We start from the raw sequence: 22273 nt of genomic DNA, 5'->3' as shown, positions 1-22273 counted from the left end.
CCTAATTACTAATTCATCTTAATTGACTTAAGTTGTCTGTGGATCAAAGGCAACTTCTTTAGTAAAACGGGTAAGAACTCTTTCTACCAATACCAAGTATCACTATGTTGAATTTCCAGGTTACTCGTGTGTTTGTTTTTCCAAAGAAAAAGTGTTAGCCCATCTCATATAGAAAATATTTTTTCTTTTGTTTTCTCTTCTCTCACTCTTTTTTTTTTTCTTTTCTTGTTTTAAATTGTAGGTTTTAGCCTATAGAATATATACTTACTTGGTACCTCTTCCACCAAAAGAAAATAATTTGAGATTTGTTCCTAAGTTTTTCCTCTTTCGTTGCTGGAAGGTGGTTGATGATCAAGGGAATCCAGGGTTGAGTTAATTCATGTTCATTTACAGACATTTTGGTCCTTATTTCAAAACTGATTTTTAAGTCCTTATAATGATTAAACGTGAACAGAAGTCAAGAAACCCAAAGGACAGGCAAAAAGTGAATTAATCCTTGCCTTTTTTTTTAAGTTGTAAAGAGAATTTTTCATCAGATACTCTTTTTCATATCAGTGGTTAGATTAAGGCTCTGATCAATATATTGTTGATATATGACCACACATTGGCCAAACATGGTTTCCTTTGGATGGCCTCGTTTGGGTAAGGTGTTGGTTCTTAATCAGTTTCCTAGTCTTAAGGAACAGCAGTGCTTCTCCATGTGTCAACTGTATATGACCAAAGGTATTACCTATTTAACAGAGGTGGATTGACTGTGAAGCTTTAGGGCCCTTTATTTGCATGGCTCCCTTCCAAAGTCTTGTGTCTAGTTTTATATTCATAATTTTGTTATTATTTTTTAAGAAGAACCTCCTTCTCCTCACCCCATTTCCTCAAATTGTATGAACTTCCTGAGCCACGCAACTTGGATCTGTCTCTGTCTTTGATCCTTTGGCTCAAAGAGACAGGTGCTTTACATCAGCTGACATGTTACACCAACACATAATGACCTCATAAAGTTCTTACATTTTATGACTTAAACTAGTCGCTAGTTCTCTGCGAAAGGTGGCTATAAAGGGTGGAAGTGGGGTGGGGAGAGCCCTCCTCACGTTTATCATTAACGAGATCATTTTTCTTATTTAAACGATAATAAAGTCATAAATCCTAGGCCACTTCTTAGCATCCTAAGTTTAGAACAATGATGGATGAGTGTCTCTTTTTATGCCCCCATTTTAAAAATCAGACCTGTACAGAAAGTGGCAACAAACCATTCTGGATTCATGTCTGAAACCCCTATTAGGATTAGTATTTAGCTATATGCCCTTCAATAGGAAAATTCACTTCAATGGGTTCTTTTCTCTCTACTAAACATGATTTATTGCTTCTGCAAATGACAAAGAAGCTTTGGAAGATCACTACGCTCCATTACATCATTTTCGGCCTTGGTTCTGCACGTTCATTTACCTAGATTACCAAGACAGGGAAATGCTGCTGTTTTATTTTCCATTAAGGAGAGTCTGGGTCGAAAATGGTTATCATAGTGAATTCATTCTGCTGTGATAAAAGGTAATGCTCATCCATTCTGGCTTACTGTTTAAAGGTGACATGAAATTATTATAGGTTTAAGGGGTTGTTTCATAAACTCTTGATGGTTTTGAAAGAGAATTTTAGGGTAAATGATGAAACCATCACTGAAAGGTTTCATCATGTAATAATCATTAAATTCTTTAGTCATGGAATTGAAAATGTTCCATCAAGCTCTTTAATGTATTGATATATTAGCTTTGAAAAAGGAATTGTGGGAACTTTAGATCCTTACGGTATGGCATTACTGTAATGTGTTCAGGTTATTTTTGTGTTAGCAGAATTTAAAGCTAGTGCTCTCATTTCATCTGGGCATGCACTCTGCAGAAAACAGCTCTTTCTGAAGATAGCCCAGCAGTTGACTTCCACCATCTTAATGATGTTTTCCCTGTCTTTCTAGTAATGTGGAATGTATAAAACTCTTGCAGAGCAGCGGAGCAGATTTCCATAAAAAGGACAAGTGTGGGAGGTATGTAAACAGGGAACTCTGCTTCAAGTGCCTAAATAAAAGGAGTGGGGAGCAGTCCATCTGGAAATCGTGTTATGTTGAAATGGTAAACAAGGAAGCTAGCTGGGGAGATTCCATTTTCAGAAGGAAACCCCTTCTACACCAACAAAGCAGGCACAAGGCACAAGGAAAGAATCTCCTCTCCCTGCTTCTGTTTAGAAGTGCCAATTGTTTCTCTGATCCTTCCAATATATATATATATAACTTTATCCATGTGGAGGATTACATATTTTCTATGTGTATATATATATTTATATCTATAAAATATGTAATTTCCCACATGGATATAGTTTAGAAAATTCTGTCTGTAGCAGAGTAGAACACTTCAGCCCTTCCAACCCAGAATTTGGTCACAAGATCTGGAGCACTTTATTGTATTTATTGAACATTTCATTTTGGGATAAATCTTTAGACACATTTAAAACATGAATCATAACTAACGAGAACCTGCTGTATAGCACAGGGAACTCTACTCAATGCTCTGTGGTGACCTAAATGGGAAGGTATCAAAAAAGAGGGATATATGTATACATATAGCTGATTCTCTTCGCTGTACAGCAGAAACTAACACAACATTGTAAAGCAACTATACCCCAATTTAAATAAATAAATAAATAAAACATGAAACACACACACACACGCCACCTATAGCCCCTTTGGCTATTGGGATGGGTCATAGAACTTTTCTTACCGTAATTGTCCTTTGCATGCATAGCTAAATCATACCATAATACTAGCTGGTACAGGGAAGAAAACAGCGTGAGGAAAGGTGGAGGAAGTGAGGACATGATCAAGAAAACCTCAGGTCATTCAGTTTGGAAACAGCATTGGACACATTTAGGGGAGAGAGAGATACTTTATAAAGATAGACCAGGGCTAGCTTGGGAAAGTCTTCAATTCCAAACTAAAAAATCAAGGCTTTGTTCATTGGGGCAGACTGAAGGTTTTAGTACAGGTTTGTTATATGTAGGTATTGGACCTTAGAAAATCCAGTTCTTCATTGATGCCAACTAAAAGTTACATGGAAGTTGCATTAGGGCAAAGGAGGCCAAAAGGGATGGTATTGCAAGAGTCCAGAGGAGCAGCAATGTAGACCTGAACCAGGATAGGCACTAGGAATGGAAAGAAAGGAGAGATCTACAGGTGGGTGGCCTTGTCTGAAGCCACCGTCTTTGTAGCCTTCGTTCTAACATAAAGTCAGAGAAAGGCATGTCTCTTGGCCTCCACACTCAGAGCCAACACCCCTAGGAATACTGCTGTCTGTGCTGGTGCTAATGATGGGCGTCTGTTTTGCAGACTGAATGAAGTAATAAACTGCTGTTTGTTTTTCAGGACCCCTCTGCACTATGCAGCTGCAAATTGTCATTTCCACTGTATTGAGACATTAGTGACCACAGGGGCCAGCGTTAATGAAACCGATGACTGGGGCCGCACCGCTTTGCACTATGCTGCTGCATCAGACATGGATAGAAAGTAAAAACAGCCTTACTTCTGTTTCCTCTCGGGGCGGGGGAGGTGGGGGGAGGTTTCCAAGTTTTCTTCATACCGCCTCACAGAGAGTGTGAATGAAGAATCCCTCTCATCCAGACCTGAAGGAGTTAGAATTGCTTCATCCCTAGCCCCGGGTTTCCCATTCTGCTCTCTTTACGTTTGATTAGTATGTCACTGCACAATTACTTCTCCTCTCTGTTCTTTGGGTTGAGTGCCAAGTGGAGCTGTCAAGCCCAGGTTTTCAATTCATTCAAAATCTGTCGTAATTTGTTTTGTCATATACTGCGGTTTTCATCATCACTTACATGCTTCATTTGCTGTAAAACTTACATTTGCTAATAAATATGTCATGTGTCAAAAATATCCATCTATGCATAATCCTAATAGTCTTCAAATGCAGCATCAATATTTTAAAATAGGCACTGTTGTTCCAAACCTGGGCATGAATACTCTTTCAGGAGCTGGAAGAGAGAAAGTTGGGTACCCTGACCACGTTTGGATTCTAGGTGGCTAGGAATGGAAAGCAGAATTAAGTGAACCAGTTCAGGGGGAAAAGGTGGAAAAGGTGCCCACAGTTTATGAGATTGTTCTCAAAGACTTGAGGACCAGGCCTTCCTTCATAGGAATACTTTTCGGTGATCCTGTTTGGAGAACTACTGAGTTATTTGCTGCCCTGTGCTATGGAGTTGCTTCTGGGTCAATACTAACTCCTTTTCTTGTAGAGCAATGGCTTTCAAATGTATTAGACAATGACCCACACTGAGCAATACATTTTACATCATGACCCAGTACACACACTCACATATATATGTTTTATACATATGTATGGAAAATGGAAACAAAGATTTCATAAAACCATATTTACTTTTGCTATGTGGGATGCATTTTGATATACTTTTATTTCATTAAAAAAAACCTACTGACTTCAACCTGCTAAATTGATTTCACAATTCAGTAATGGATTATGATCCATATTTCCACAGTTTGGAAAACACAGCTTGTTTTCCTTCATATAATACTGGCAAGACTGTTGTAGCCTCAGGATCCCAGGGCCGCATGTTATTAATTGAACAAACATTTATTGAGCATCTACTATATGCCAAGCTCTGTGCTATTCACTTGGAATAGAATGGGAGACAAGTATACTTCATCTGTTAAGAGCTGGCAGAGGAATCCTAGATGGTGAAGAATTGCTCTGGCAGATAAGAGGTGCTCAGGAACCCATTTATTCCTGGATAAATGAGATGCTCAACTGCCAAGGAGGCAGCAAGGAATGTTGTAGGAGACAGGGAAGTTTAAGCTAGTCACTTCCTCTTTCCATGGGGAGTTTAGAATACTCATGGAAGGGCGGGCAGCATGATTGCTGTCTTAATCACTGATACCTCGGTGGAAGTTTTAGGAAAGTCATGTTCTCAGTCCGATTCCTTGGGAGAGAATAGACTTACTGGATGGCCTTGGGGAGAACCATGTATATCCTCCATGAAAAATCAGTAGTGCTTACTTCTTTTGAGTTGGGGGAGAAATTGTTAAGATATAAACTGCACCAAAATCATTAGCAACTTTGCCACTAATTGTAATTTTTTTTCTTTCCCTTATGCTGAGAAGTAAGACTATCTTAGGAAACGCCCATGAAAATTCCGAAGAACTTGAAAGAGCCAGAGAGCTGAAAGAAAAGGAAGCTGCATTGTAAGTTTTTTCTCAGCTTAAGCACAAGGTGTAGTTACTGATGCTTTGTCTGCTGTTCTGGGTTGCCACGTGGGCCAGCCTTACTATTATGGGGTCTCACTTGGGCTCTTGCAGAAGTGATGTGGGCTTGCCTTTGGTGAAGAAGAAACTGTTCTTTTAATATATCTTTCAAATATGCTGTTTTCACACAAGGAACTCTTTCTAAAATTGAAACCTTTGCCGTGACCATCACTGTGATTGGTCAGCAGTTTTTAGGACTAGGTACCTTAAATACAGTTTCTGACTCTGCCATGTAGTATGCCTCAGGGGACATATTAAGCCTCCTCTGAGGGCCTCAGGCTCTCCTTTTGTGACCTGGGGATAACTATTTAGCAGATTCTATGAATAAATGTTTTGAGATTTTGGTGTGAAATACACCAGTTGTACTCTCCCCTTCTCCCCAGAAGACACCCATCAACTTACAAACAGCTCCTTGCTTCCTGCAGACAGCTGCTCTGTCACCCCTCATCCCACCTGCTCTGCTCTGGTGTCTGACAGAGATTCAGCTATTACTGTGATGGAGTGACTGCCAGCACCCAGGGCTGTGGATACATGGGAACCCCTAATGCTTCCTCCTCTGAGAGCCCTTCGTGCACTGGAAGTGGCAGTGAGAAGGTTGTGCTCTGCCCGGTGCAGTGCCCAGTAGGTAGCTGGTGATCAGTAACTGTTTGTTGAATGAAAGAACACATGAATAACCGGTGCTCACACTTTGTGTCCTGCCCCCGTGAGACTCAGTGGATATAGTGCTCTAAGAGTCTGCACACACACAGTCCTTAACTTGCTTATTCTCTTCTCCTGCTGTCAGAGGGACCCGTTTCTCTGTGACTTGAATGCTCGTGTCCACTCTGGGGTCTTCCCACTGCCCACTGGGCTCTCCTCCCATGTCCAGACCGTTGTGGAAAGGTGTGGTTAGAAAGTGAGGCCCCAGTGCAATTTGGGGGGGGCATAACTTTGACTGTTCCTGGGGTGAGCACAGGAAACACCGCTGTGAGTAAATCAGAATAACAAAGGTTTTGCCCTAATATTCCAAAATTAAGATAATGGTATTCAAAGACTGTAGAATTTTAAGACACCTCAGCAAATGCTCCCTTCTCCAGTGAAATGCAAGCTTGCCCTGGGCCAGAGCAGCCCTCTCTACATCTGATGGAGAGGGAAGGAGCAGGAGAGGCAGGGGGAGGTAGGGACCAGCCTGCTGGAGATCTGTTTCATGCAATGAAAGGCTACTCCCCTTGTCCAAATACACCCCTGACCTAATGTGCCTCTCTTGATTTTGCAGCTTAGGTGCCAAAATTACTAGTCAGGGCCCTGGGTGGTAAAGAAGACAAGCATTCCCAGTGAAAACTGGATTTCATTTGCCCTTAGGAACAATGTGGAGAATATTCACGTTCTGTAGTATTGTTGTTATTTCTAATAGTACTGTTGACAGCTATAGTTCAGCTGTATTCTGCATTAAATAGCTCTTTGGGAGTAATCCCAGTACTTTCCAAATTACATATTAAATTTATCAACTGATTTTTAGAGTATAATCCTTTCAGAAGCTGGGAATTGTGTGTCCACTAGAATGCTATTCCTACTGAGTGATTTTATTTCAAGAGCCAAATTCAGTTTAAAATGAGTCACACCTAGGATTCAGTCCATGGGCATTTAATTACAAAAATAAAAAAAGACTTCCTTTTAAGGTATAAATCACCAAAGACAGCCTGGTATATCAGGACTCCAATAATAGTTTGATTTATTACAGAATTTTATGGATGAATCATGTGATCTGTAGGTATTTGGTTTAAAAAATTTCTCTTTCATCAGGTTTTCTAGAAATTAAAATGTCTTTTAATCTCTCTCTCTGTGTGTGATTTATTTACTCCTTTTGCCTTAGGTAAGTGTCATTTTAAGGTTTTTGAGTAAACTATAGAAATTTTCCATTGGAGTTCTTATTTAATATACAAGCTTATATTTAGAATCTTACAGTTTTGATTTGAGTATGAAATTGAATCAGCCTGGCCTTGTAGAGGACACGTTTGTCCCACTGTCACAGAAATAAAACCAAAATCGTGGAACGGTGCTCCCTGTCTAGTTCTTCCCTCTTTGACCAGCCGGATGGTCCCATTTGCAGCATGCCCTGAACAGAACACATTACGTCCCCGAGTACCTGTGTTTTGGAGTCTGGGGCTCTTCAGCAGAGGTGGTGCCACTCCCCTTTCTCTTACCTATTGCAAAGATGGTGTTTTTTTCAGAAAAATTACAACTGTGTCAGAAAAGGCTTTTATTATTTATTATTTTAAATATTATTTAAAATTTTATTATTATAAAATTTATTATTTATTATTTTATTTATTTTTCCAACCTTTTGATCTCAGAGTCTCCAGTAGCAAGGTTAAAAATAAAGCCCCCTCTCTTGAGGTTTATCCGGTTGCAATGCCTTGACCACTTCTTTATTATGCTGAGGACTTGTCTTTTGAACGCGGAGCTCGAAAACTTATTATTCAGTAATCTTGATGACAGGCAGGTTCTGTACCTTAAGATGAGAAGGGAAAAAAAAACTTAATTACCCTCTAGTTCCTAAAGCTTTTCCTGAACTCTAGAATGGCTATTTTAAGCTGAAATAGGGAACTTCCCTGTTGGTCCAGTGGTTAAGACTCTGCGCTTCCACTGCAGGGGGCGCAGATTCAGTCCCTGGTCAGGGAACTAAGATCCCACATGCTGTGTGGCTTGGCCAAAAAAAAAAAAAAAAAAAAATTTTTAAGCTGAAATAAAGATAGCTGCAGAAAACACACATAAAATATCCAGTACATAAACCCTCATTGCTGTAGGATTTTTAAAGAAACACTTCAGCTCACAAAGTGCTTTGTGGAACACTCATAATAAGAGAACATTTACATTAATTATCCCTTTTGGTCCAGAGATGTTTTCTGAAATAACATCTCGTCTTTATACTTACAGATGTCTAGAGTTTCTGCTTCAGCATGATGCAAATGCATCTATCCGGGACAAGGAAGGCTACAATAGCATACATTATGCTGCTGCCTATGGCCACAGACAGTGTCTGGAATTGGTGAGCTGTTTTGTCTTGATTTGTTTTCTCTCACACGAACACACATACATCCAAACCTGAAAACGCTGGTCTCAATCTCTCAACACATGTGCCCTCACTGCCTAATTCAGTCCCCACTGGAACTCACCTGGAAGATATTCTGTGCTAAGCTATTAAATTGTTTCCCTTTACAATATGTAGATCTTTTTGTTCCATTTCTGCCCATTCTAATCTCAGAGCTGACTAACAATTGATTCTTTTCCACATTAACTTGGACTAGGAATTTTAGACCCTGGTGTGGACACAGTTTGTATTTTGAAGATAATTTGGATGTATCAAATAAGCTTAGTATATATTTCCAGAGTCACACTTAGCACCCCAATATCCAGTAACAGTGTCATAAGATGACTTACAGAACCATTAGGCATATGGGTTTGTTGTAGTCCCACATTTGTGGTTTGGGGAAAGAAATCGGCAAGGGTATCACAGCAGAATTTACTGGAATTTCTAAACCACCCCAAATTTCAAACCCATTAGTGATCAAGAAACACTTGATTTGGAGTCTGAAACTCCTCTGTTGGTGTAGGTTACCAGATGCAAACGCAATGTCTACAGGCATAGGAATATAAAAAACAAGTGAAGTGAGCCCAGGTGTGGATAATAGGGAGTGGTGGGGACTGTGGCAAATAGAGAGGACATGTCCTGTCTGAGGGGAGAAACAGCTAGTCATCTGCAGCTGATGGAGACCAGATGGTACTGCAGACCCAGGTTTGCTAGAATTCCATTGTTTCAAGAGAAGCTACAAATCTAGACTTCTTGTGTGGAATTTCCTGTTTTGAAAACACTGGGTGGGCTAGAAAGAAAAATTATGGGTTTGTGGCTGAATCCTGCCTGCAGGCCATCATTTGCCGTCTTCTAAACATCACCCTTGGTTCAGCTTCACCAGGATACATGGGGTATCCCAAACTCACCATCTCTGGTCCAATGATAGGTGCCACCTTCCTTACTGGACTCCAACTGTTTTCCTTGTTCTTTTAAAGGAGAAGTCCTACTTTTCAGAGTTATTTGAAGGTGTGTTTGGTGAAACACTTGCCCTTCATCAACTGCATAGTTTATTGAGAAAGGCATGCGGCAGAGAGCCCGCAAGCAATGGTGTGAGCGCCTACATAGAAATGACTCGATGCCCCAGTGAGGTCCTTTACCTTTGGCCTTGCTGCTGGTTTTTCAAATGGTTCCACTTAGGGTCTTTCTTACTACATTTGTTTTAACTATGAATGTGGGAAAATGTTCATAAAGATCACCTAGTTTGGAAATAAAAAGATGATTATTCTGGTATTGATTTTTGTGACATTTATTGGTGAATTGTACCTACCTTCATCATTTCTGCAGACTTCCAAGTCTGCTTTTCCTGAGGTTCTTGTGGATGCTAAAGATTTCTTTGCTTGACCTTGGAGGTGGCATTTTTTTTCTCTCCAGTTTTAATTCCATCATGGTTCCTCTTCCCGTTACTGTGGCTGCATAACAAATTACCCTAAAAGTTAGTGGCTTAAAACAACACTAATCACTTATTGTCTTTGTTTCTGGTCAGGAATTCAGGTGTGGCTTAGCTGAGCAGTTCTAGTTAATATCCTATGAGATTACAGTGTCGGGGGCTGGCATAATCTCAAAGGCTTCTTCTCTCATTTGTCAATCACGTGGGTAGGAAGAATCGAATTGCTGACGTTCCTTGGGCTTTTCTCTCCGTCTCTATGTGGTTTCTTTATGTGGTTTTCTCTAGTTAGTATGGTGTTTTCAGAATAGCTGGATATCTTACCTGGTGGCTCAGGTTGCTAAAGGTATCTGCCCTGGGAGAGAGTGTGAGTGAGAGTGTGAGCAAGTAAAAGAAAGAGACCATATTACTTTGAACGATTTAGCCTTGAAGTTCACATTTCTGCGGCATCTGTTCATTGCCGCAGTCACAAAATCCAGAGGTGAAGTAGATGCCACCTTCCAAGGGCAGGAGTATCAAAGAATTTGTGGACATATTTTAAACCCCCCCAGTTCCATAGGAAGATGTAGGAAGCCAGTGACGTCATAGCCTTCTATAAGTTGAATTTAAAGTAGAATCACAAGCGGCCCAGGGGCAATCTCTTATCTTACAGATGAACAAACCAAACCACAGGGGCATTTACTGGGTTGTCCAAAGTCATAGCTCTGGTCAGTGGAGGAAGTGGGACCATGAATCAGGATCCCTGATTTAAAAATAAAAATTTTTGTTACCACATCATGCTGCCTTCCATTGCTGGTCAAAGCTCTAGCACCATCCAAAGCTTTTCAACATACGGCAAAATCTTGGTAGGACTTGGTTAAGATATAAGGCAATATCACTTCTTCCTTCTAACACCAGCAATGGAAGTTGATCTAGACCTATCAGCAAATAGGATTTGTGTTTAGATCCCACAAAGAAAGGAGTGTTTGTGTGTGGGTGGGTGGGGTGTGTGTGTGTGTGTGTGTGTGAATCAGTGGCAGAGTGAAGGTTTACTACTGTAACTACCCATATGAGCCTGCATTCCAAAGTTTACTTAAGACACAGCTGTCTTTAATTGGTTTTCTCTATGAAAACCATATGTCATCATTGGACATATGAACTTTTATTTCAAAGATTGTTATTATAGTCTTGATAACTTGTGCTGTTTTAAAGTACTTTGATGAGTTATCTTTAATCCCATATAGTATAATAATTCTGATAATGATTTACCCATAACACCTTTTTTCTATGTAAATAATATATGGCACATTATTTTCATTTTTCAGGAAAGCCCTTTCAGGGCCATTATTTCTGTTATCCAATGAAAAGGTTTTCTGTCTACAGAAAGTTTCACAAGTGCTATATGATAATGAAATTATCCCCTTGATTAGATCAACACTGTGATTTACAAAGCAATAATGATTCTTGGAAATTATTTACATACTTGACATACAGCACTGTATAATTTTAAGGTGTACAGCATAGTGACTTGACTTACATATATTGTGAAATGAGTACCATAATAAATTTAGTTAACATCGATCATTTCATATAGACAAGAGAGAAAGAAGGAAGGAAGGAAGGAAGTAGAGAGAGAGAGAAAGGAAGAAAAAGTTTTTTTCCTTGTGATGAAAATAAGGACTGTTTTTGAACAATAAGTGGGCTTTTTGAAGGGCATCTTTTCTAACTTTAGCTTTCTCTCTCGACTAGGACCTCAGTGCACTCATATTCCTTAAAACTCCCATTTCTTTGAGTACTAGGTATTAGGAAAGCAAGCCACTTAACCAATATGCACTAGGAGGAGGTATGTTCCTAAGACTCACCACCACCATGCCAATCTTCTCCCTTATCTCATGACCCAAACACCTCAGTCCTCCTAGAGGGTTATCTGTTTTACAAGTTGGTCCTGACTCTGTGTTAGATGCTAGAATTATGACAACGAAAGACATGATTCTGGTAGCTCTGAATGGCTTACCTGAGCCTCTGAACAAGAATTATTCAGGGAGACCTTTTTTTTTTTTTTTTTTTTTTTGGCCGCTCCGCACGGCATGCAGGATCTTTGTTCCCCGACCAGGACCAGGCATCAAACCTGTGCCCCCTGCAGTGGAAGCACAGAGTCCTAACCATTGGACCACCAGGGAATTCCAGGGAGACCTTTCTTTATGTCACATTTCCTAGCCTATGTTTCTGGCCTGTGGAAGGTGTGGAGAGAGTAAATGAGTATTCGTGGCCCCTGGGCCTCCCATAGCAGACCAGGGCCTTTGTGCTTTGGAGTAGGAGTAGGATTAAAAAAGATGGGTGGCATCAGAGCTAGCTGATTTGTGAGGTTGGTAAAATTTGTCTTTTGCCTCTTTTCCCAGAGAGCAATTACTGTGATTACGCATATCATTAATTTTGATGCATATTTTATTTGACTCTTAGTGTGTGTTTACTTGGCATCCGTGGTTTACGGCTCCTGTCTGTGATCATAAGCTTAGAATTTGTAAACCATCCTTTGTGTTCAGTCCATTTTGCTATAATCAAAAAGGAACAGAAATTATTTAAGTTGTTTTCATTCTATTTCCCTTATACAAAGTACTATTGAATTCATTCAATGAGCAAAAAACTTCTAGAAAGTAAGGTGAACCCCTTAGCCTTGATAGAACAAGTTCAGAATTCTGCCAAGTCTGGCTACTTAGGCCAGTGTTTTCAGCTGGTCTTGATCAAAGATGTACGTTCCGTGTGTGCAAGCAAAAATCTGCCCACAAGTGTATGCTGAGAGCTGTCATCAGTCATATTCAATTGGGATCAAAATATCAAAGCGGAGCAGAGGAGACTTGGCTAATAAAGCATCTTGTGTCTGAATAAAACTTATGTTTGAGTGGAGGAAGGGAGTTGGCAAAGGAGAGCTCTGTGCCTCCCTTTTCCTTTATCTGAAATGCATTCTTACCGACTCTGGAGAGAAAAATCAGAGTCGTGCCCCTATTTGGAATTTGTGAGTTTATATGGGCACACTGTTTTTCTCTTACAACATTAAAAATTTGTCTATGAAAGAAAGATCTTTGTGGCTTTGTTACTGAAATGGAAAAATGTATGTGCCAATATAATTACATAAATTATCTATGGAAATTTAGAGATTGTTTGAAAACTCTAGGCCTCTGATTAAACTCAGTCCAAGATTCTACCATGCCAAATCACTTGGAATTTGGCTGCTTCCTTGGGACCTTCTCTCCTTTTCACTGTTATGAGCTAATTTGAACTTCAACTGGGAGAGTTTATGGGGGTGACAAATGCCCCTGTGTGTATATTCTAGGAATTTCTGGGATTCTCTGAAGACAGTTGTATCTGGGGCAACTGAACACTGAAATTATGCTGCTTTTAAATGTGTCTTGTATTTATCATAGGGCTTTAGAAAACCATTACCCCCTGGCTTTGTATAAGATGTACTCACATTGGCAGTGTCTAATTAAGCTTCTCAAGACTGAGAAAGCAGGATATAGAAGAGGGGTTTAAAAAAAAAAAGAAAAGGAGAGCTACTTAGCAGTCAGCTGAGGACACGATGAAAACCCCGTGAACTTGAACCCCAGCCCCAAACAAGTCTCTGATGGCTTTTCTCTGTCCCCAGAGGTTCTGCTAAGAGATGGAACTGGGGGTGAACATGACCTCCCAGCAGGCGGACTTCCAGTGGGCAGTGGAAACTTCAACAATGCTAGTCTTGTTTTTTCTTCTAGTTAATTCAGTTGAAGAGAAACATAAAATCTTATAGGGAACTCTCATTAAGGGAGGGAGCAGAGGCGTGGGCACAGATACTTTGCTGCTGTCGGCAGCCTCCTCACTGCTGTGAATAAAAATATAAGCCCACAAATTTTGAATCAGAATTTGGATGTGAGTCTATGTTCAGAACATTGGAGTAGACAATATTTTGGGACAAAATGTTCCACTTATCTCTTTGTAATAGAGCAAAAAAGAAATTTTTTTGGCTTTACCATGAATGAATTTGGCAACTGATGAAAGAACCATTCAATAGGATGTATTAAAATAAACAATTTCAGTTTCACCTTCAGTCGAGTGCTCAGGACAGTGGAGCCATTGCCCCCACATTTCAAAGTCAGATACTAGTTTTCAACCCATGGCCCCCTTGCCCATTTAAGAGGCTGAAGATCAGAGAGCAGATTTCTTTGGAGATAGTTCTGCTTCACATCCCATCACCACTCCCCTGCCCCTATAGCGTGGGAGAAATCCTGATCCCAAGCCCAGTGAGAGAAGCTTCAAGGAGATTGCTTGGATATCTGATATGAATTCCACACACTTCAGGGGGCTGAGCGGACTGGCATGTGATGAATCTAAAGACTGAATGGCTCTGATTAGAGCTTGCTTGCTGGGAAGTTAAATAAAAAGAGGGCTGTGGTTGAGAAATACTCTACCCCCACCAGTGATAGGTCAAGAGTGTATGTTTCCCAATGTCCAAATATGAGCCAAGGGCCAGAGCTGGCCTGGAGTTCTCCTGGATGCTACTCAAGAGGGCTGCCTGGAAGTATGGGGAGGTGTAGGAGGCCTGGGGTTGGGGAGAGGGGAAGGTGAGCTACCAGCAGAGAGGGGCAGTCACCCAGGGAAGTTGGGAAGTTGTTGGAGAACCTAAATAAGCATCCGAGAGACAGTTTTAAACATCTGACCCAGTCAGAGGATCACTGCCAGAAGGGTGCCAGTCAGTAAGACCATTGTCCCTGTACCCTTGGTGTCCTCCTTTTCCCTCTTCTTTTTAGTACTGAGGGAGACAGAGGCAGCCAAGAGGGGAAAGGAGGAGGAGAAGTCAGCCTTGTCTCCTTTCCCCACTGGGGGAGGCGGAGAGGAGCTTGCGTGCTAAAAAGCATTCAGGGTTTGTTACTACATAACAGACATTGTAATTACTGACATGAAGTTATGTTTGTGACTAAAGTGCCTGGAGAACTTTTTGTTATTTGTTGGAGATTTTATCTGAGGTGGCAGGAAAAGAAGTAGTCTCATAAAGATTATACCAGGTATAGGAAAGGGAGAATAAAGTTATTGTTTGATTATACCCCATGACTCACTGGTTCAGTACAAAGTCACACACTTAGAGTCATTATTTTAGGAAAGATTAACACTCAGCTCTAAAGAAAAAAAAAACTATTACGCTTTAAATATATGCGAATTTAAATATCAACTTTATAAGACATAGGTTCTAGTAATGCCAAGCACTTATCAGGTACCAAATTGTTGAAAAAATGAATCACACTTGTGAACGATAAAGCCTGACTTAGTGATAAAACTTAAATGCTAGTTTATAAGTATTATGGTGACTATCCTGTTAGGAAGGTATTTCATAGAATCCACAGGTGAGAGAGAAAATGAAAATGTACTGTTCTGTAGCGTGGCCTTTTCTGTAGATTTGATTACTTCCCAACACCAACTCCAAATTTTATTGCAACCTCTCCTTTATTTTTTTTTTCTTCAAGATCTAAAAAGCTGTACTGATGCGTCAAATTGGTATGAAGACATCTACAAAATTAAAATTACACGCACACACACATGTATACACACTTCCTGTAATTTCTTATAAATAGCCAGTCAGCACTAAGGGATTCAAAGAAGAGGAATCATTGCTCCTGATATGGGAGCTTTAAGGACTCGATGTAGCAGAAAGGAAGATTTCTTAAAGAGAATATAACTTAAACATTAGCCTAAAAGAAGTTTATCTGGTCTTCCTTCCTTCCTTCCTTCCTTTCCTCCTTCCTTTCTTCCTCCTTCCCCTCTATCCCTCCCTCCTTCTCTCCCTTCCTTTCTTCTTTTCCTCCTACACAATTACAGACCCATTAGGCAGGCCTGAGGAGGGTAGGAAGGCAGTCCAGCTGGGGCCCAAGGAAAAGGATATCAGGAAAGCAGCCCAATAAATATTGGAACTTATTCAGGGAGAGTGTCCTAAATGTATATACACTAAACAGCAGACTGTAGTATATATGAAGCAAAAACTGATAGAACTGAAAAGATGGAGAAATCCACAATTATAGTTGGAGACTGTAGCACCTCTCTTTTAACAATTGATAGAACAACTAGATAGAAAATCATCAAGCGTATAGAAAAACGCAATAATATAATCAGCCAAGATGACCTAATCAACATTTATAGACTGTTCCACCCAGCAACAGAATGCATATTTTTTTCAAGTGCCCATGATATCCTGAACCATAAACCAAACCTCAACAAAACTGAAAGAATTGGAATCATATAGAGTGTGTTCTCCCACCACAATGAAGTAAAACTAGAAATCGATAACAGAAAGATACCAGGAAAATCTCCAGTACTTGGAAATTAAACAACAGACTTCTAAATAATCCACGGGTCAAAGAGAACATCTCAAGGGAAATCCCCAAAACTACACTGAACTGAATGAAAATACAACAAATCAAAATTTGGGGACACATATTAGTGCTGAAAAAAATTGTAACACTAAATGCTTACATTAGAATAGAGGGAAAGTCTCAATTCAGTAAGTTTCTACCTCAAGAATCTAGAAGAAAGCAGAGCAAAATAAACTCAAGATAAGCAGAAAAAGGAAATAATAGAGATGGGAGCATAAATAAATAAAACTGAAAACAGAAAACAATGGAGAAAATCAATGAAACAATGACCTGGTTTTTTGAAAAATCAACAAATGAAGTAGGGTATATTACTACAGACCTTGCAGACATCAAAAAGATAATAAAGGAATATTATGAATAACTCTATGCAAAGAAATTTGACAACTTAGGTGAAATGGACCAATTTATAAAACAACACAAACTACTACAATTTACCAATATGAAGTACTGATCGTTTGAATAGTGTATAACTATTTTAAAAGTTGAATTTTAAAACTTTCCCAAAAGAAATCTCTAGGTCTAGATGGTATCATTGGAGAATTCTACCAAATATTTAAGGAAGAATTAACACCAATTCTACCCAATCTCTTCTGAAAAATAGAAGAGAAGGGAACACTTTTTAATTCATATGTGAAGCTAATACCCTGATACTAAAAGCAAACAATGGTAGTACAAAAAAAGAAGTATATATATATATATATATAGATGCAAAAAAATCCTTAAATATTAACAAATAGAATTCGGTAAGAATTATATACTGTAACTGAGTGGGATTTATTACCAGGAAAGCCTATTTTGACATTTGAAAATCAATCAATGTAATTCATCATATTAACAGGATAAAGAAGAAAAGTCACATGACTGTGTCAAACACTGTAGAAAAAATGTTTGACAAAATTCAACACCCATTAACAATTTTCAAAAAACTCTCAGAAAAAAAGGAAAGGAGGGGAACTTCTTCAACTTGGTAAAGAGCATTTAACAACTTAATGAAGAACAGCTAACATTGTACTTAATGGTAAAAGACTAAATGTTTTCACCTGAAATCAGGAAGAAGGCAAGGATGTCTGCTTTCACTGCTCCTACTTGACATTGTGCTGGAAGTTCTAGCCAGGGCAATAGGGCAAGAAAAAGCAGTGAAAGGCATAAAGATCAGAAAGGAAAAAAAAAAAAACTTTTCCTCTTTGCAGCTGACGATTGTCTACATAGAAAATCCCAAGGAATCAAGAAAAAGTAACTGGAAATTATAAATGATTTCAGCAAGGTCACAAGATGCAAGGCAAACATACCAAAATCAATTGCATTTCAGTATACTAGAAATGAACATGTGGACATCAAATTAAAAATACAATATTATTTACAACTGCCCCCCAAAAAATAAAATATGGGGATTATATGCTGAAAACTACAAAATGCTGATGAAAGAAATCAAAAAAGATATAAAATAATGGAGAGACCATGTTCATGGATTGGAAGACTCAGCATAATAAAGATGTCAGTTCTCCCCCAGTTAATCTGTAGGCTTAATGAAATTCTTATCAAAATAACAGCAAGGTTTTTTATAATAGAGGTAATATTTTTCTAAACTTTATATGGAATGGCAAAGGAACTAGAATAGCTAAAACAATTTTGAGAAAGAAAAAGTGGGAGAAATCAGTCTACCCAATTTCAAGACTTATAGCTACAGTAATCAAGATTGTCAGGTATTGGCAGTCTTAAGATACATAGATCAGTGGAACAGAATAGACAACCCAGTCATAGCCACACACAAATATGCCCAACTAATTTTGACAAAGGTGCAAAAGGCATTTAATAGAGGAAATGTAGAGTTTGCAACAAATGGTGCTGGAGCAGTTGGACAGCATAGGCAAACAACAATGAGCCTTAATCTAAGCCTCACACCTTATACAAAAGTGAACTCAAAATGGATCATAGACTTAAAGGTAAAACATAAAACATAGGAAAAAATCTCCAGGATCTAAGACTAAGAGTCTTAATACCAACTAAAAGTCTTAATAGGCAAAGAGTTCTTAATACTGATACTTAAAACTGATAAATTGGACTCCATCAAAATTAAAAACTTTTGCTCTGTGAAAGACCCTGTTAAGAGAATGAAGAAACAAGCTGAAGGCTGGAAGAAAATATTTGCAAACCACATGTCTGAGAAAGGACTAGTATCTAGAATATATAAAGAATTCTCAAAACTCAACAGATAAATAAATAAACCCATTAGAAAGTGAGCAAAAGACACTAACAGACATTTCACTGAAGAAGATAAACAAGTGGCAAATAAGCACCTGGAAAGATGTTCAACATCATTAGCCATTAGAAAAATGGCTCCACTGCACAGCGCAGCCCACTCAAGTTCCCCTGGAAGAAACTTCCAAATCTGTATGTCTAACCTCAATCCTCTCCAAGGTCCAGGCTCATCTGTCAAATGGCCTTATAGATAACCCCATCCAGAGGTCATTCTGGAACCTGAGTGGGTTCTGAACTTTATGGCACCAAATTTCATGGAATTTTGACCAACAATATAAGGTCAACAGACCCTCGGTCCTTGAAAGAATCAATCCCTCACACAAAACAAAGCCCTAATTCTCTTTCAAAGCCTTTTCTCATGGGGACAAGTTTAACAACCATGCCTATTTTTAATAAAGTCATAATAATGGACATTTATTGTAAGCATATTGGGCTAGACCCTGTGCCTACATCATCTCATTTAATTCTCACAACAGCACTGTGAAATAACTCCTGTTTTTAATCCATGTTTCACACATGAGTATCCTAAAGTACAAAGAAATGGAGTAACTTGCCCTGGGTCTTACAGTTGGTGTGATATAGAAGCAGGACTCAAATCCATATTTATCTAACTCTAAATTCCAGGCTTTTAACCGTATGCTCTACTGTCTGGAGGACTGGCAAACTCCAGACTTTAAAAGACAAAGCTGTCTCAGAGGATCTGAATTCACATCAACCAAGACAGTGATGTCCAAACAAGATATCACTGAGATGAGCAGTGTTTCAGCTTTGTCAAAGGGAAGCAGGAGGACCTCAGACAGTACCAGTATCAGTTATGTCTGTGTCATCCATTTCTCTGGAAAGCCTTAGGCAAGGCAGTCTGCATTTTCTTTTTCTGTCAGGAGAACAGAACTACCTTATAGCGTTCCCCATCCTGTGAGGGGTAAAACCACCCCAGCTACAGTTCTGAAGTACGTGCCATTATTGGAAATCTGCAGCACTGACCCCTGGACTTCACGTATTTTCATATAAGCACTCTTACTTGGGCCCAGCCTTCCTCTTGAAATCTCTGTTCAGTATGTTTGTAACAGCTGCTGTCAGCTTGGCCTCACTCTTCTTATGATAGCAGCTGCCAGGGATGACCCTTTCCAGCTGGGGGTGGAGTGGGTGGGAGTGAGGGGGAGGGACTTCCCAGCAAGATTGTTTCTCCAAAGACACTTTATTCTTGGCAGCCGCCAAGGCCTCCTGGCTTGTGAGGTCTAGACCAGGTCCCTCTGATAATCACTTCCCTTCTTGACCCTCATTCAGTAATAGAAAATGTAGAGGCCCGAGCATTTTTAAATCAGACTAAGTGCTCACATACACACCTGTGCCTCCAGGTCATGCGGTGATGGTGCCCACAAAGAACAAAGAGCCCTTCTGAGATTCCAAAGAAGGGTAGAGGCCCAGCCATCTGTAACAGCTGAAAGGAATATTTAGAAAAACCAAACCACTCAGCAATAACTAAGATTTATTTTCTCTTATGAGCAGATCCCTATAACCTAAGTGATAGCATCACTGGATTTAAATTCTGTGGGCCATTCTGTACTTGGAAAAGTAGTTTTGTTAATAGTAAACAGTAACATTCGCTTGATCACTGGGAAGCCATTTAGCATAGAGTGACAACTTCATAGCATTTTTTCCCCCCAATTCAAGGATTCAGCCAGCTGCTGCAGGTCGTGTAGTCCTGTAGTATGCATTTAGTGAAAAAAGTCCACGTATTACTGAACCTGTGCAGTTCAAACTCATGTTGTTCAAGGGTCAACTGTATTGTTGGTCTGTTAGGATTTTGTATTTTTGTTATTTTTATCATTATCCAAAATAAAATGTGATCTTCCAGAAGAGTACAGGTGCTATGCTGTGAGAGTTCAGGGGAGGGCACATCCCATTCTGGGTTCAGTGGTTAATGAGAGATTACCCGACACTCGTCAACGCAATGCATTTGCTGTGTTTGTCTCTCTAGATTTCTTGTCTCATCACCGCCACCCCCCTCCCCATTTGTGTGAATGTGGGATAGTAGCACCAAACCTGAAATGCGTTGAATGATGGAGAATGTGGGTAGATGTTTGGACTTGGTTAGACCAATTGACCAACACGTCATTTTCAGAATATCAAAAGTTTTCATGATGGTTTCTTTCCTTTTGATGATATTCACATCATCCACTAAATAGAAAAGTTGTAACTGACATCGTACATTGGAGTAAAAGGAAAATGGATGCTGTATCTCAAATTGTGCTCCTGAATCCCATTACCATCTGGGATCAGTCATTCATAAAAGATTAAACGTGAGGCAGGCACACATCTGAATATATGTGTGTCAGTCTCTCCCATCTGTTTTAATTTTGCTTAAAATAATAACAGCTTTCTTTACCCACTTACTTGAATCTGCGTTGATTCTTTTAATGTTCATTAGCCAGAAGTAGTCTGTGGTGTTTAGCTAGAGTTTCAGAATCCCACCAAGATTAGCTTTAATTGAATCAGTAGAAATTTTCTTTAAAGCTGTATATTTTAATGACTGAGCTAGAATCACTAAAATGTTAATTGATGCTTAGAATGGGTAATTTATACTGTAATTTAACATTAAAAATGGTATCTGAAGATACGTTTATGTTGGTTTACACAGCTTTTGTGGGGACTAAGACCAGGTAAGCAAAATGCCTTTCTGAAGCAGGGTACTTCTACTATCACATAGTTTTTTTAATTATTAAAAAAAAGTGTGTTCAAATCTAGTATTTCCTTTTTTCTCTTTTTCTGCAGTTTTTAATCATATTACCATGTCCCTCCGATTTTACATCCCTCTCCAACCTACCCCTACCTCTCAAATATAACCTCCCTTGTCCTAGGCAAATAAATTTCACCTTGTGCTGAGGCAGAAAGTAAATTAACAGAATGATAATGTAATTTAGGGTAAACTAAGAATATCATCTAGAAGAGAATTACTTAAACTTAAGAATTGCTCTCAGAAGTCACCATGGAAACATGAGGGCAATGTTACTGTTTTGCTTGGTAATACACAAAGAACTGGATGTGCTCAGCAAGTGGAATTGATCAAATGTAACACCCATGACCCTGAATATTTTACAGGATTGACTACTTGTCACCATTTCAATATGTCTGTCACTTAATGCAATCAAATGTTTTGCAGTGCAGAACTTCAACTGAATTAGCTCTCAGATGAGTATTTTTGTTGATAGATAGGTGGATAATGGATAGGGGACTGAATACATTTTAAATAGTATGAAATCCAGGAGACCTGCTGCCTTTTTGTTTTAGATGCCAACTTACAGTGGTGATTAAGCCCCAGAGTTATATAAAGACTCTCTAATAATCAAAGCCTTTGTAGATAAGCATTCACATTTTATCAATGAACTAATAATGCCCTGGGAGGTAAAAAAAATTAAGCAGACTGACAAAATCTAGGCTACTTTAATTTTCATTAAAATTATCCATTATCTCTTTTCATCTTGTATGGTATCCCTTCTCTGTTTAAAAGGTTTTAATTTGCAGAACACAGGGCAATAAACAATTAAATGCTGGAAAAATACAAAAAATTCACAGTCTAAATGTAGAGAGAACATCTCTCTGAATCCCCCAGTTCAACTCTAGTGCTTTTTTCTGTTAACTTTAAGCCACATTGATTTAAATATTTGGTGACTTTGGAGACCTGTAGTGTCAAGGATGAGATGACGGAGTAGGTAGTTATTAGTATATGCATAACTGCAATCCCAAGACATTTTTCCAGATAGTACTTAAAAAGATAACATTCTTTACTGTTGAACGAAAAATTGGACTATCACCTGCAGTGGCACCATCTGGTG

At 39.1% G+C, this 22273-nt stretch overlaps 1 protein-coding gene across 5 annotated transcripts in view; it reads left to right on the top strand.

Annotated features, from left to right (window-relative positions):
• ANKRD44 (ankyrin repeat domain 44) overlaps positions 1-22273 on the top strand; it is a 329006-nt gene that overhangs the window by 231329 nt on the left and 75404 nt on the right. For all 5 annotated transcript variants that reach the window (XM_059928405.1, XM_059928407.1, XM_059928406.1 and 2 more), the window contains exons 14-17: positions 1964-2032; positions 3404-3544; positions 5168-5248; positions 8225-8336. In XM_059928405.1, the coding sequence (XP_059784388.1) occupies positions 1964-2032; positions 3404-3544; positions 5168-5248; positions 8225-8336 (403 nt within the window). The remainder of the gene's footprint in view (positions 1-1963; positions 2033-3403; positions 3545-5167; positions 5249-8224; positions 8337-22273) is intronic.

The sequence above is a fragment of the Balaenoptera ricei genome, chromosome 7 (genome assembly GCF_028023285.1).
Source record: "Balaenoptera ricei isolate mBalRic1 chromosome 7, mBalRic1.hap2, whole genome shotgun sequence".
NCBI lineage: Eukaryota > Metazoa > Chordata > Mammalia > Artiodactyla > Balaenopteridae > Balaenoptera > Balaenoptera ricei.
The sequence above is the reverse complement of the archived record's forward strand: the minus strand, read 5'-3'. Positions and strand labels throughout refer to the sequence as shown.